We start from the raw sequence: 14,275 nt of genomic DNA, 5'->3' as shown, positions 1-14,275 counted from the left end.
ATCAAGAGGTGAATGGATTTTTTTTTAATTTTTTTTATTTCGATCTGTTACTTTGGAACATGAACAGGATTCAGGCGCGTGGGCAGTAAGGAAGGTAACGTGTTGTTCTTGCTCTTACAGCAAAACACCTGCGGTTGGGGAGGAGAGGCTGCTTTTCCCCAGTACGGGCGCTCGTGGTCATTTTTCAAGCCCTCTGCTGCTGAGCAGCCTTGTGAAATGTAAAATACAACCTTTCAGCATCCGCTTGCAGGTGCTGTCACAAAGGTTTTCAGATTACTTGTGATTTGGCAGTTACGGCACGCTTCCAGCGTGCTGCTTTGCTTCGGGGAGCGTGGGAGGGAGCTGCGTCTGTGGCTGGATGTCAGGGAACAACAGGGAGCTGGGAATGCTGCGCGGGCAGAGGTTGCAGCTGGTAAAATCCCAATCGGCTCATCACAGGTAAATGGTCAGGGGTGCGTAGCCTGGGCGGAAGGTACGGGTGAGCTAAAAACTACAGCCGCAGCGCAGAGCTCGGTCGGGTTTGTTTTCCCAGCTGTTCTTGCAGTGGCCGGCTGGCTGCCACACCGAGCTTCCAGCCCTGGAGACGTGAAGTTCCTGACCAGGTGCCGAGAAGACGGTGGTGGAATTAATGAGCGTGTCAGGGGTGTCTGGTCTGGTGTCGCCATCAGAGTGTCCTGCAAACGAGTATAAGACTTACGGCGTGTCGAAAACCAGAAGTGAAGATGAGTGTTTGACACCATTTCTCTCTGCCTGAGACAAACTTCCAAGGGCTTTGGAAGGTTGATTTGTTTTTAAGGATAAAACCTGGTTTTGAGTATGTGGTGGTGTGGGGTTTTTTTTGGTTTTGGGTTTTTTTTTCTCGTTTCCTCATCTGTTTTGGCACAGCACTGGGAACGATGGAGGCTTGGACTGTGGCTAGGAGATGTGGATATTGATGAAAGATCTCCAGGAGTGGGTCTTGTTGGCGCCTTCGGAAGCGAGATGGTGATTTTATTTAAGCAACTGCACGTTTCCGTTCAGATAACGCTGTTCTTCATTCTGTGAATTTATTTTTCACGAAATTATTCTCTTTGATTTTTGCAGTGCTGTCCGGAGGGGCACATTCCGTCTGAAATGACAAAAGGCAAGGCTGTACTGGTTGTACTTTAGTGACAGTGGGTTATCAAACAGCTCGGCGACGTTAATGCGTACACCAGGCTGATGCGTTAACGCTTCTGTGTGCTTTGAATGTGTTAATGCAGGTTAAATTCCAGCGGGGCGCTGAGGGAGAGCTTCAGCTCCTCTCGCGAGTGCGCAAACCTGCTCCCGGGTGCCTCAGTGGCTGTTGGAAAGAGGAGAAATGCGCTGGCCTGTCTCAGCGATGGGCGCATTGGTTGTGGTGGACTTATTTTATCAGCGTGAGCTTGTGATACGTGGTGTGACTTCGCTCTGACTATTTTCATACCCCTTTCGTTACAGCAGAGCTGCCCCGTCTCTGTGCTTGTCCCAGACGCAAAAATACCAGACCACCAGCAATGCCAGCTGTTCTTAGAGGTATTTCTCTGGGGTCCTTCAAATGTAAAGAACGCTTTAAAACCCCTGCTTTATTCAGCAATTTCTACAGTAATTGACTAGTCAGAAGCTCATGAAAATTCTTTCCAGACTTAGAATCTGCAAGAAAAATATTGGGGTTTGGTTTACAGTTGGTAGAAAAAAAAGCCTTGGCTGTTTTTTGCCCAGCAGTATCTGGATTTTAGGCCCCTCCGCAAGACACCACTGGCAGCCCGTGTCCTGCAAGCCTGTGCCGCAGAAATGCATTAGTTGCAGGGGCAGCTGGGGCTGGAGCCTGCAGCTTCTTCGGGATCAAACCCCAGGGACGCGGGGATTCAGTAGGTGCTCGCCGTGAGACACCGACACCAAGAGATGCTCGCCTGGACCGTGCATCCCCGCCGGGTGCCAGTGGGAAGGGCTGTGGGGAAACTTCAGAAGCGAAGCTCCTACTGCTGCCTTGTTTAATGATAAACACCCTCCAGCCGCTAACGAGTTACTGATTCAGTGACTGTGTGAGGCTGAGGATGAGGAAGGAGGCAGAGGAATGATGGAGGGCAACTCCACTGCTGGATCCTTCACCCCCGCGCAGTTCAGCGTTGCTGACCTTGTCGTCGTCGTGGTTTATTTTTCCTTAAACGTTGCCGTGGGAATATGGGTAAGTGTTCCGTTCACTTTCTGCTTTCTTTTTGAACAGTTTTCTTTCAGGGCTGGTTTTTCCGCATGGAATATTTTGAAAGCCTCTCTTATGTTCCCGCTGCAGTTCGCACTCGTTCTGTATTTTGTGCGCCGTGCTGCTGTTGTACAAACCACCCCTTTCACCCGCTGTGGAAAGACTCCTGTAGGCCCAGGACGAGGCGGAATGAACCGCGGCACAAACCTCTCCCCGGCCTCCGGTCTGCTGGGCGTAAGCAGATCTGCTTGTCTATTAAGCGGCGTTGAGACAAATACCCTGCTTAACAGGAAAAGCCCTCAGCCGCCCACAGCTTCAGACAAAGGCTCTCCAAAGCCGTTTATTCTGCCTGGCGGAAAAATCGTAGCCAAAGCTGGGCCCTCTTAGCCAGCCCGTCCGCCCGGCACGGCGGTAGGACGGCGCATCCTCCGTGCTTCCCCCTCTCGGGGTGCCTCCTTTGCTACTCATGGCTCCAGGTACTCGGGGTGCAGCCGCTGTTTCGTGTAATTAAGCTGGAGTTGCAGAGCTCCCATTAATTATCCGAAGTCTCCTGTCTCTTGGCTCCTTGTCTGGGAGACCTGGTTCTTGGTGCCGTCTGGGTTTGTAGGGAAAGGGTGCTCCATGCTGATCTTTCCTCCTCCCAGTCTTCGTGCAGGGTGAACAGGAACACCGTCAGTGGCTATTTCCTTGCTGGCAGAGACATGGCGTGGTGGCCAGTAAGTAAAGACCTGTGTCCCTCTTGTGACACCCTGGGCAGCAGGGACATCCAGCACCGTTCCCACTCCCACCAAATTCCCTCTTGTGCCTCTGCTTTCTCCGCTGCCTGCCACACTTTCCTCCCCCACTCTCCGTACACCACCTCCTGCTAGGATTTGTGTCTTCTCATCTCACAAAGGGTGCTGGAGCCCACCCGGCATGTTGGGTCTCCTCGTAGGCTGCTCTGAACTTGGGGAGGGGTTTTTGGAGCCAAACATCGGTCTCCCACCAGCTCCTGGTGGCTCCAACAAGACATGAGTGTCCCAAGTTTTCTTTTTTTCCCCTCCTCTTATTTCAGTATGATCTTGATAAACTGGTTATAGGTCCTTCCCGTTTCTGGCCAGGGGAAGGACAGGGCCACCTCTGGCAAGTGCACCAACGTGGGGCTCCTCATCCTCCTGAAGGCAAGAAAGCCCACCCAAAACCCACTGGGGATGCCCAGATGAGCTGGATGCACAGGACCGCTGGCTCCTGGGGCTCACATCTACCTGGACTGGAGTCTGTTAAGGGGTTTTCTTGCAGAATAAGTAACGTCCCTCATCACACGTGGTGTATCTTTGGCCATGCTTGGCTTTTGGAAGTGATGGGGACGTCTGCGCTCTCCTGCTCCCGCTCAGATGTTATTTTTGCCTCTTCCTCTTACCGAGTTATCCCCTCGGGGCTGCGCTGCTGGGGAAGCACCAAAGCTGGTCCGGCTGGCGCAACTGCCGTGCCGAGCCGGCAGCCGGGCACCCGCAGCACCTCCTGTGCTCCTCTGCAGATCGGCGCCTCCCTCTTCGCCAGCAGTGAAGGCTCGGGGCTCTTCATCGGGCTGGCCGGGACCGGTGCTGCCGGGGGAATCGCTGTCACCGGCTTCGAGTGGAATGTAAGAAATGTGTCGTGTTATTAAGAAAATGAGTTTCTGGAGCCGTGTCGCAGCAGATGGCCCATTTCACAGCAGCTTCACACAACGTCTCCAAGGGCTTGGGAGGAGTCGGGCAGGGGGTAATTAACGCAACCCTGCTAACTCAGCTTCTCCAGCTCGTGTCTGGTGCACGTACAGCGAGTCTGGAGTCAACTCAAGCCCACGTGCTCAGGGAAAAGGACGTTTCAGTGCAGAGCGTCCTGGTCCAGCTGAGTAGGTCACCCGTTCCCTGCTTCCACACACGTGGCTTCCAAAGTCCTTGAGTTCTGCAGCGAAAATATGGCCTTTATCTTGCTTGGTGCTCAAGGAATTAGTGGGAAATGTCTGGTCAGGAGCTGAAGTGCTGAGGAGAGCAGGCTCCTGCTGGCGGGGCTGCCGGGGGGGGTCTCCACCATGGCTTTGTGCCCCCACGCCTACCGTTTGAAGGCGTTTGGGGATGTAAATGTGTATTTGAGGGCGAGCTGGGGTTGGGTCAGGAGTGGCAGATGGGGCCTAGCACCGCAGTCCACGTCAAGCTGTAGCAGGATGAGCGTTTTTTCCACCTGAGCCGTTTTCTTCCTTCCCCACAGGCGACCTATGCTCTTCTGGCGCTGGCCTGGGTGTTTGTGCCGGTCTACATCTCATCCGGGGTAGGTAGAGCTGCCCTCAGCTTGCAGCGGGGAGCGCGACCCCGGACAGGTCCCCGGCTCCCCAGAGGGCTGCCACCGCTGTCCTTTGAGACCCCAAAGCCCTGCTCTGGGAACACAGCTGTCCCCTTGCCTGTCCCGGGACCATCCTTGGAGGAGGGGGCCTGGACAGGGCAGCGATCCCTCCGTTCCCCCTTGGCAGATCGTCACGATGCCCGAGTATCTGCAGCGACGGTTCGGAGGGCAGAGGATCCGGATGTACCTCTCTGCCTTGTCGCTCCTGCTCTCCATCTTCACCAAAATCTCGGTGAGTAGCTCCCGCACGACTCCGTGACAGATCCACGGCGGATTTCCAGCAAGTGAAAGCTTATTTTAGGCTCAAACCTTGTGTGGTCGAGTCCGGAGAGAGCAGCTGCTGCAGGATGCTCCACGAGGGAGCAGACAGGTGGTGGAAATTCGGGAGCAGATGCCATCGGCAGCACCCCGTGTGTTTGTAGGTAGATGCGGCAGCGATGCTCGTGCCTGGATGTCAGGGTTCCCAAACTCACGGTGCGCTCGCCTTGTAGCGGGGGTTGTGGATGAAACGTGCTCAGAGGCTGGGTTGCATCGTCTGGGTTTTTCCTCCAAGCTCTGGCAGCGATGCTTCCCAGCGCTCCCCGAGGGACTGGGCAGAGCTGGGAACTGAACTGGGAATGCATTCGTTGCTTTAGGGCACGCGGGTTTTCTGAGGAAGGAAAGTCTTGCCACACTTACAAGATGCCCAAGCCTGTGCATGAAGTGCCTGATTTTTCAGGGACCTTTCCCCAGGGATGGTTTTGCCCCAATTTCACCCCATTCACAGCTCCCTGCGTGCGGCCCCTGCTCCCGCTGCCCGCTCGGTAACCGTGGGAAGAGTTTATCTGAGGTGAAACAGCAAAAGAGCTTGTGACACCGGGCCCGGGGTGAGCGGAGGAGAGCCGGGCACAGACAGCCCTGGGGGCTGGAGACAGCGAGGCAGAGATCAAGAGCAAACAGCTCAGAAATGCTCTGGAGGAGAAAAACACGCTGGAGGGAGCAATCCCGCGCCACCGCCTTCGGAGCGGCCGGACCTGACCCGGGGTCTGCTGCGGCTTCTGCATTTCGCCAGTGAAAAAAAAAAGATGTTTTTAGAGGTGCCTGGCTGGAAGAAACGTGCTCTTGCGTGTGGCTGGCTGCGAGAAGAGGGTGTCTGCAGGGCGGGAGGGCCGACGCCGCAGCGCGTTTCCCCGCGGCGAGGCGCTCGGCAGCTCCCTGCTTGGCAAACGGCAGCTTGGCTGGGTGCAGCATTGCTCCCCGCGCTGCGCTTCTGCCTCCTCCTCCCTTCCAGCGCCAGCCCCGGGCCTCGGCCAGGGCGCTGTGCCTCGGGTTTAGAAGGCAGGAGGTGGCAGCCCCGATGCGCAGGGCGTTCAGCGTGGCAGAGGTGACGCTGGTGACTCCGTCAGTGTGGCTGTCACCTGTATTTTCCCCTCCAAACCGTGTCCCAGCGTGCTGGAGGGCGTTGTTCCCATTACACTGATAATTCTTCATGCCCTCGTCATTCATGGCATTGAAAATCCTACAGCATTTCTCCTGAAGTCAGCCTGATTTGCCAGTTTGGGCAGTGACACTTGGATTTTTCCCCAATTTTTCTAACATCTGGCAAACTGTTGTCACTCGTTCCCCCTCTGCGTGCTGCTCAGGAGACGGAAGAGCTCGAGGGAGACGCTGGAGCATCCCTGTTCTGCGGTGCTGGTCCCTGGGATCTGCACGAATCCCTGCCGCCGTTTAAAGGGGAAGGTTGGAAGCTGGGGAAGGTTGGAAGCTGGGGTAGAATTTCTGGTGGGGTAGTTTGTTCTTGCTGGACTGAATTTGAAGAAACAAATTACCAGTGGTTGGAGGGCTGGTTGTCTTTGAATCTCTTCCCAGACTGTCACAGAGTTCCTCTTCTCTTATAAAACCGCGCCCTACCACGCCGTGGGGATGTGCTTGGTCCCTTTGGTTTCCAGTCTCTCCGTGGCTTTGCCCAGAAGGGATGGACATCCTACAAGTTCATTCCTCGCTTGGGATACCGTTGTGGTGTCACCCCTTGCCCAGCACCAGATGAACCTGGAGATGACCTCTGCGCCGTGCCCGCGCCGATGGGAACCTCTGCGGTTCTCCTGGCCCTTCGCAGCCCAACCTTGTGTTTGGAGCCTGGTGGACACTCCCAAATTCCTCTTCCCATGCCTTTTCTCAGCCAGGCCTATAGTTTCTTTGGTCTGTTGAGTTTTCTTCTCTCGTCTCTGAGTCATGCAGGATGCAGCAGAAGAGGAGTCAGCCTAATAAGGGGATTATCTTGGCATCTGGCTCCATTCATGGTAAATCTCTCAGAACAATGGTTGTTTCCAGCCGCGGGTTGGGATGAATGTCTGTGGACTGGCGGGGCGTCGCCAAACTGGCCCGATGTCCTGTCCCGGGTGGTGACCGCAGCAGGGAGCGTGGGAGGAGAGCGCGAAACTCAGGGCGATTAGGCAGTGCTGTCGCTTGACCGGGGTTTCCTTTGGTCTTCATTGGGGCCAGGACCAGCGGGGCTTTTCCTGCCCCCTCTCCCTGCAGACGGTGGGTTTACAGATGGATGTCCATTCCGCGTTCTCCCGAGCTTGACAAGGCGTTACTGTGGCTCCCTTGGCTCTTCTTTTTGGGTCAGGGGGGATGCCAGTCCCTCCTCTCCTGGAATTCACCCTTTGGTGGACCCCAACCCTGTGCGTTTCGTGGCAGGGTGCGGCAGGGAAGCCCAAAGTCCTGCTGAGAGACGATGTCCCCCCTGGCTAGGAACACGTGAGGAGTTGCACAGGCGCCCCGGCCTTGGCAAAGAGACTCCTCAGTACCCTGGGTAACTGGTTCTCCTGAGGCTTTGGCTTCACCAGCTGTTCAGCCCAAGCTGTCTCTGAAGGCAGCTTTCATTGGGAAGGCATTAACGATGTTGGGTAAGAACGAGTTTCCAAGTGAGGTCACCGGTGAAGGCAGGGATCTCGCTGGATTACGAGGCCTGACTTCAAAGGCTTCTGCTCTCCTTTTACAGTTGAAAGGACTTGTTTTATGAATAGGTCATGCCTGGTTTTAATTAGCTTGTTTTTGTATTTGGGATGTCTTATTAACGAGTCAGTCACATGCGCTTTTATTTTTTTTCCCACCCCAGCAGAATTACCAGGAAGGGAGGTGAAAGATGCCTCTGCTTCCTCATAGCAAAGGCTCCGACTCATTTGCAGACGACTGCAAAAATGATTAAGCATTGAGAAAGCCGGGAGAAGAAGTTAAGAAATATTTTCTCCAGGGCTGAGTCTTCGCAGCTGGGCGCTGGGGAAGGGCTGGTGGAGAAGCAGGCGGCCCCGGGGGGCCCAGACTTTCTGGTCGGTGCTGAGATGATGAGTGGTGGATCCCTCCGAGGGACACTGGGAGCTCCAGGAGACACCAAGGATGTTTGGCTGGCACTGTGCTGGGGAGGCTCAAAGTGTTTTGGGTTTCCGTTTCAGCTTGCATTGGGAGGAGATGGCTGAGGGCCTTTGGTTGGGGCTTTTCTGCCTTCTAGTTGAAGCTTGAGAGCATTAGTGGCTTAGTTGTCTCCTTGTAGGGCTGCTTGGTGGTCTCTGTGTTATCAAGCTGTGGTTGGATTGCATTTGTGGTGGAAAGGCATCAGAGGAGCCACTGGTAGAGGTTTTGGAATGGCTGCCCGTGAGTTGGTTCCTTTTCAGCATGACATTTCAGGGCTCAATCTCCTCTTGTTGCTGGCGAGGGCTCTCCTGGACACGTGGCCAAGCCCAAGTGCAGCTGAGGACAAGTAGTACCTCCCGTGGGAATGCCAGGCCGGATGTTGTGGAACACTCCCTGAATTAGGATCCTCAAGGTAGTGGTGCAAGTGCTCTTCTGGTCAGTTTGATTTGTGATCTAATCAATGTTATGCCTAACGGTGTGGGCTTATCTGCTAGGGAACAGACTTTTGGGTTCTGCTGAAGCTGGATGTGCGCTCACCCACTGGATTTCGTGGCTGATGGAGCCCTGCTAGGTGGTACGTGCCTTGGTTTTTCCATCGCGTGATCCTGCACGGCCCCGCTCCATCAAACGGTGACAGTCCTCAGCTTGCTGGAGCGGTGCTGGGTGGAGGAGGTGCGATATGGGAAATAACACCAGCCCTCCAGGTTACTAATCCCAAGCGACTGCTCCCGCATGACCGGACATGACAGCCCTGCTGTTTGGGGGATGGTTTCTAGGAGGTGTGTGAAGAAAGATGTCAAATCAGAACTAATGTCTTGGCTGCGAGAAGCCTTCACGGCTCTGGGCAAGGGTGTGGAGTCAGCTTGTCTTGCCTCTTCCTGCCCTTCTGGCCTCATTTCTTCCTCCAAACAAGGTTTCTGTGGAGACACCTCAGCCGAGCGCCGGGGATAGCTGGATCTCAGCTGTGGGTGGAGACGCGGTGGTGGCACGGGCACTGCCTGCAGCCCCTGGTCCTTTCCTCCTGCGGCGTCGCTGCTTTTGTTGGAGGAGGTGCCCCAGGCCCCTCTGAGTCTCTGCGTTAAGTCTCTGCTTTGAGCCGTGACCAGACCTCCCTGCGTGGGTCCAGCCCTCCCATGGGTGGGAAATGGTGGTCACTTTTGGGGTGTCAGTCATCTCAAGACAGTTTGGCAGCTGAGTGTGCTGCAGGCCTGCGCACGCTCCTCTGGGCAGAGGCACGCTGCTGACGTCCCTGTGGGATGTGATGCGGGTGCAGGAGATGCCGGGGCTGGTGGAGGCAGCGTGTTGGACGCAGAGTTGGTCTGTCCTTCCATGGTCAAGTGGAAACCCTGAGCCTCTTCCAGGGGCTTTGCAAGGGGAGCTGCAAGGGTCAGGGGAGGTGTTGGAAGAGGCTGGTCCATGCTGGTGTGCAGGACACCTGGCCTGGTGCCTCTCCCTCAGGGCCAAGAGCAGCTTCTGCCACTTGTCCATGCCTTGGTTTCCCCACTTATGCAAAACCAGGAGGAGATATTTTCCCAGAGATGCTCAGCAAAGAGGTGGCTTGGTGCTGGGGAAGGGCTCTGGGACAGCAGTCCTGGGGTTCTTCTGCTCCATGCTGGTGCTGCCCATGTGTGCTCCTCACCACCGAGTGGCTATCGAGGTTGAAACACCACTGTGAGAACCTGGTCCTGTCCCACCAGCACCCACCTGAGCGCCAGTAACGGGCTCCAGTGAAGTGGCGCTGAGCTGTCCCATCCATCACTAAAGATGTTGCAGGTGCCCCCTACACCAGGGAGAAGATCCCCTCCTACCCACAGCAGCAGACCCCTGGTCTGGGAGGGGGAACCGAGCCTTGGCAGCCTCCTCGCCGGCAGCGCGGGTGCCAGGAGAGTGAATCCTGCCAAGCAGAACGTGAAATACCGGCTACTGCCGCTCCCGGCATTGTCCCCGTGGCGGGGTGTTGGGGTGCAGAGGCGGCACAGACACACGCTGGGCTTGGGATGGGGGACAGCTTGGGGTGCCTTGAGGAGCACCCAAGGCTGCTGGTGGTTTGGTGGAGCGTGGTCCCTTGGTTGGTGCCAGGTGCTCCATCTCCAGGGCTCTGCGGGAAGCACGGTGAGATGTCACCTGGAGAGTGGGGCACTGCCGTCGGCGGAGGGAACCGGAGCCGCTCGGGGTGGCGGGGAGGCAGCCACCTGTCCCAGCCCTGAGTTCCTCCTTCCGCGCAGACGGACCTGTACTCGGGGGCCCTCTTCGTGCAAGTCTGCCTGGGCTGGGACCTTTACCTCTCCACCGTCCTGATGCTGGTGGTCACCGGGCTCTACACCATGGCGGGTAGGTTGCTCAGCATCTGCTGGCCTCGGTCTCTCTTCTTTGGTTGAAGCACACCACTTACACTCCTCATTTTATTTTTTTTTTTTTTTTAGTTTATTTTTGTTTTCCTCCTGGAAGGTCTCTGGGGTTTACACTACCGGGGTTCAGGTTCCCTGCCCTATCCAGCCGGTATCTGAGCAGCGCTGAGCGTCAGCTCAGGCAGTGACTCAGCGCGTGACCTCGCCTTTGTCCTTACGGCTTTTCATTTGTCGTAACTCCTCCTCTATCACGCAGATAAACGCTTTTTTTTTCTGCGCCTGTTTGTAACAGCAGCAATCAGGGCTTCTCCTGTTACAGGGCCATCACCGTGGAATCCACAATCCCAGAGCCTTCACCCAACGCATTTCCCTGCCACTCGCACCTCGCTGCCCTCCCTCTGCAAAGCTTTTGGGAATATTTTGGGAATATTTCTCGCCCGTGCCTCCCCGTCGTGGGACCGGCTACTTTTGCGTAGGGTCGATCCGTACGGTTCCTTTGTGATCCGGAGGCGATGAGGGTTTGGAGCTGGAGCTGGAAATTGTGGGGTTCCTGTCTTTCAGTCCTTCTCTTCAACCGCAGGACCACACGTCCCAGCCCTGTTGGTTTTTATTTTGGCTGGGACGTCCCCTCCTCTGATAGCACCGGTGGAGGCGCCCAGCAGTAAATCCTCCCTCGCTGTCTCGTCCCAGCCGTCAAAACGAGATGCAGTTTAAGCATCTGAAACACGGCGGGTTTTGCCAGGCTTTGGTTTCCAGCAAATCCCATCTGGGCTTTTTCCTGCCCGCGACGCTTGGTGTGAAGCAGGGCGCTGCGGCGAGAGCGCGGGCAGCGGGTGTGATCGCTCTGTCACCCTCCTCAGACCATCCCTCTGTCTCCCAGGGACGGCACAGCCATGAGTTCCCGGGATGCGAGTCGGTGACTGGGGTTCAAACTGGTTCAAATTTTGACCTATTTTTCTCTAGATTCTCTACTTTTAATGCTTTTTTTTTTTTTTTTTTATTTTTTTGGTGTATGCTAAGAAGTTGCTTTCTGGCCGGGTAAACAGGTCCTGGGGTGGCAACAGGTCTGGAGGGAGAGCTTGGGGTGGAAGGGAGAAATGCTGCTGGCTGGATGGGGAAGAGGGACCTTGCTGGGTGTCAGGTGCTGGGAAATCAAACTGTAGGGTTGGGGGGAGAGCTGAGGGGCGTGCGAAGTTGGGAGGACTGGTATGGTGCTAGGGAGAGGTGGGATGAGTGATGAGATCGGTGTCTGGAATGTGGTCTGTGTGCTGGAGCGTCCGAAGATCGAAGGCTGGCTGGCGTCCTCCCGATCCCTCCTGCCATCCCTCCCCTACTACCATCCCTCGGCTCCACTTCCCTGCCCCAGGTGGGTGGGATCGCTGATCCCCGCCCCCCCATCTGCAGGGGACCCACCGAGGAGCTGCTCCCGCCGCAGCTCCCCATCGCCGTGGGATGAGGCTGGTGACAGGCACGTCCCTGCCAGCATGGGCGGCTTTATTGGGACTTCACCACCAAATCCGGCGGTGTTTCCGATGCTGTGCCTTGCTGTCGTGCAGGGGGGCTGGCGGCCGTCATCTACACCGACGCCCTGCAGACGCTCATCATGGTCCTGGGAGCCGTCGCGCTGGCCGTGAAAGGTAAGAGCTGGGACAGCACGGGTCCCTCTTCCACGGGGACCTGCTCTCTCCACTCGAGTGGTCTCGGAAATAAATAAAAAGACTTGGTTTGTGCCATTCGGTGGCCAAGACACCCAGCAGAAGACTTTGGCCTGAAGCAATCCCCTAAAGAAAGTCTGTGGTCCACTCGTCTTCCCTCTGCTGCCGTGTTTCCCTTACTCTGGGTGGAGGTGCCATGAAGCATCTCCGGGTCCTCTCTACGGGGCGTCCCCAGTGCTGGTGACCTTCCTGCTGCCATTGTGGCTCCGCGCGTGTGCCTCTAGCCCACACGCTTCGAGAGATTGGTTGAGTGTTTGACAGCGAAGCAGCGTTTCCAGTTTTGCTCTGGAAAACTTGCAGCAGGGCCTTCAGAAAGGCTCCCACCGCTCGGGGACGCGCATGGGAGATGGCCATGCCAGGACACGATGCCGTTGCAGGGCGTTGCCCGGGGATGCAGAGCGTAGTGCCGTGCCTTCCTCCCGTTTCCAGTGAGTGCGGTTTGGCACCGGCCCTTTCCGAACACCCAGCGCTGTTGTGTCTCCGTACGTTTCGCCGCGGAGCGCCCTTGCGAGGCCGGGAGCTTTCGTCGGCCTGGTTCTGCCATCGGGGCTCTTGGCCGCAAGGAGTAGGAGGCAAAATGTCAGGTCCCAGCCTCAAAGGCAGGCGTTTAACTGCAGAGGACGGTTTCCAGAGGCAATCCTGAGATCATTTCCACCATCTCCCGGTGGAGTCTGCTTGGGCAGGTGGGTAGGAAAGGCTTTGACCCAAGGCTGTGCAGGAGCTTGGCCGTGGAGGTGGGAGCCACCGCAGACCCGCAGCCAGCCCGGTCCCTGCTCCTGGGCGAGCCCTGCACGCAGAAGGGTGTATTTTCCAGAACTAAAAGAAAGGAGAGATGCTTCCCGGAGAAGCGAGGATAATGCTGACCACCCCGGCCGAAGGAAGGACCTGCGCCGGACAGAGGAGCATGTTTGCTTCTCCAAGCAGATGCGAGCGGTGGCCGCAGCCTTTGTGCTCGCCGGGGTGGCTGAAGGTCATCTGGAGCCATAGTTGGCCACGGGGCTCTCCTAGGCTTGTGCCTGGTGAACTTGGCCAGGTGCAGCAACGCAGAGCCAGGGTAGGAGGGCAGGTGGGCAAGGATGGGGAAATCCCCTCCGGCGACTGCGGAGCCTGGCTTGTTTTGGCTTTGCCAACCCGCAACGCTTGGAACGGCGCGTGCAGGGAGGTGAGGGAGCTTGGGAGAGGGAGACGAAGGACAAGCTCCTCGGGGAGCTCTCGCCGCCCCGAGGATTTAGCCCCGCTCTTCCGTCCCGGCAAGCGTAGGTGTTGCGACTTGACGGCCAACACCTTTGGGAAGGGAGCAGGCTGGCAGCCTCGGGCATGAATCTCCGCTTTCAGCGCTCGCCCTCTGCCTCTAGAGAGCCTTTGTCGGTGCCCAACGCCCATGCAAAGCTTGGGAGTAGCCGGTGCCTGGATAAAGCAAGTGCTGGAGGGGAGCCAGGGCCGCTTGCGCAAGAGCGGGAGGGGTTTCCAAACGCTGACTCCCCAGGAAATACGAGGGGCTGGTTTGCAAAATGGGGTCGCGGTGGATGATGCCACTTTGCAACCTCCCCAAAAGCCTTGGGGCAGGGGGGTGCCCTGGAATGGGGACAGGGCTGCAGGTCGGTAAGGGAAATGGCAGGGCTGTCCTCAGGCGGGAGGGGACAATGGGGCAGGACGGGTGTTTGGAAACTGGGATTTGCTCACGGTGGCTCTTGGTGGTGACCCCGGTGTCCAGCACCCGATGCCTGAGGGATTTGCTCTCGGTCTAAAGGCAGCAGCGCTCGCGGGCACGGTCCTGCAGGAAAGAGCATGTTCCCACCCTGCGCTGGTGCCTTGGAGGGGCGCGAGCTGAGGGTCCGGACCGCAGTCCATGGGTGGGAGTGGAAGGGATGCAGGATGTGAGAGCTGGACTGGACTTGGAGGAGAAATGCATCAAGGGATGCTTGTGGGCCTTGCTTTGAGCCTCCCCTCCATGAGCCCAGAGGGGGTCCCGGAGCATCCTCTACCCTCCCAAATAGCAGCAGCTGCCGTGGGTACGGGAGTGCCAACGCACCCCCCTGCTTATCTCCTCCGTGGCTGCTGCGTGGGTGGCCGGGCACGTGGAGGGGAGCGGGGTGGGTGCCTCCCATCCCTCCCTCCTCCAAAAAATGATGCCTCTGGCTCCAAAGTTCTCCTGCTGTGGATACCGGGGGAGCTGCAAGGAGCGCTCAGCCTGTGCCCCCCAGGAGCGGGGAGGTGGTGGGGGGCCAGGGCAGAGCCCGGGGCTGGCGGCTGCGGTG

The 14,275-nt window shown here is 57.2% G+C and overlaps 1 protein-coding gene across 5 annotated transcripts in view; it reads left to right on the top strand.

The window, feature by feature from the left end:
- Positions 1–2,074: 2,074 nt before the first annotated feature.
- The window catches only part of SLC5A10 (solute carrier family 5 member 10), a 36,342-nt gene continuing 24,141 nt past the window's right edge, over positions 2,075–14,275 (top strand). For 2 of the 5 annotated variants that reach the window (XM_086759330.1, XM_086759331.1), the window contains exons 1-7: positions 2,075–2,185; positions 2,845–2,916; positions 3,717–3,821; positions 4,430–4,489; positions 4,689–4,793; positions 10,180–10,285; positions 11,859–11,939. In XM_086759330.1, the coding sequence (XP_086615456.1) occupies positions 2,075–2,185; positions 2,845–2,916; positions 3,717–3,821; positions 4,430–4,489; positions 4,689–4,793; positions 10,180–10,285; positions 11,859–11,939 (640 nt within the window). The remainder of the gene's footprint in view (positions 2,186–2,844; positions 2,917–3,716; positions 3,822–4,429; positions 4,490–4,688; positions 4,794–10,179; positions 10,286–11,858; positions 11,940–14,275) is intronic. The other 3 variants (XM_086759334.1, XM_086759332.1, XM_086759333.1) reach the window with 2 other exon arrangements.

Source organism: Chlamydotis macqueenii, chromosome 15 (assembly GCF_036417535.1).
Source record: "Chlamydotis macqueenii isolate bChlMac1 chromosome 15, bChlMac1.mat, whole genome shotgun sequence".
NCBI classification, from domain to species: domain Eukaryota; kingdom Metazoa; phylum Chordata; class Aves; order Otidiformes; family Otididae; genus Chlamydotis; species Chlamydotis macqueenii.
This window is presented reverse-complemented; position numbering and strand designations above follow the sequence as displayed.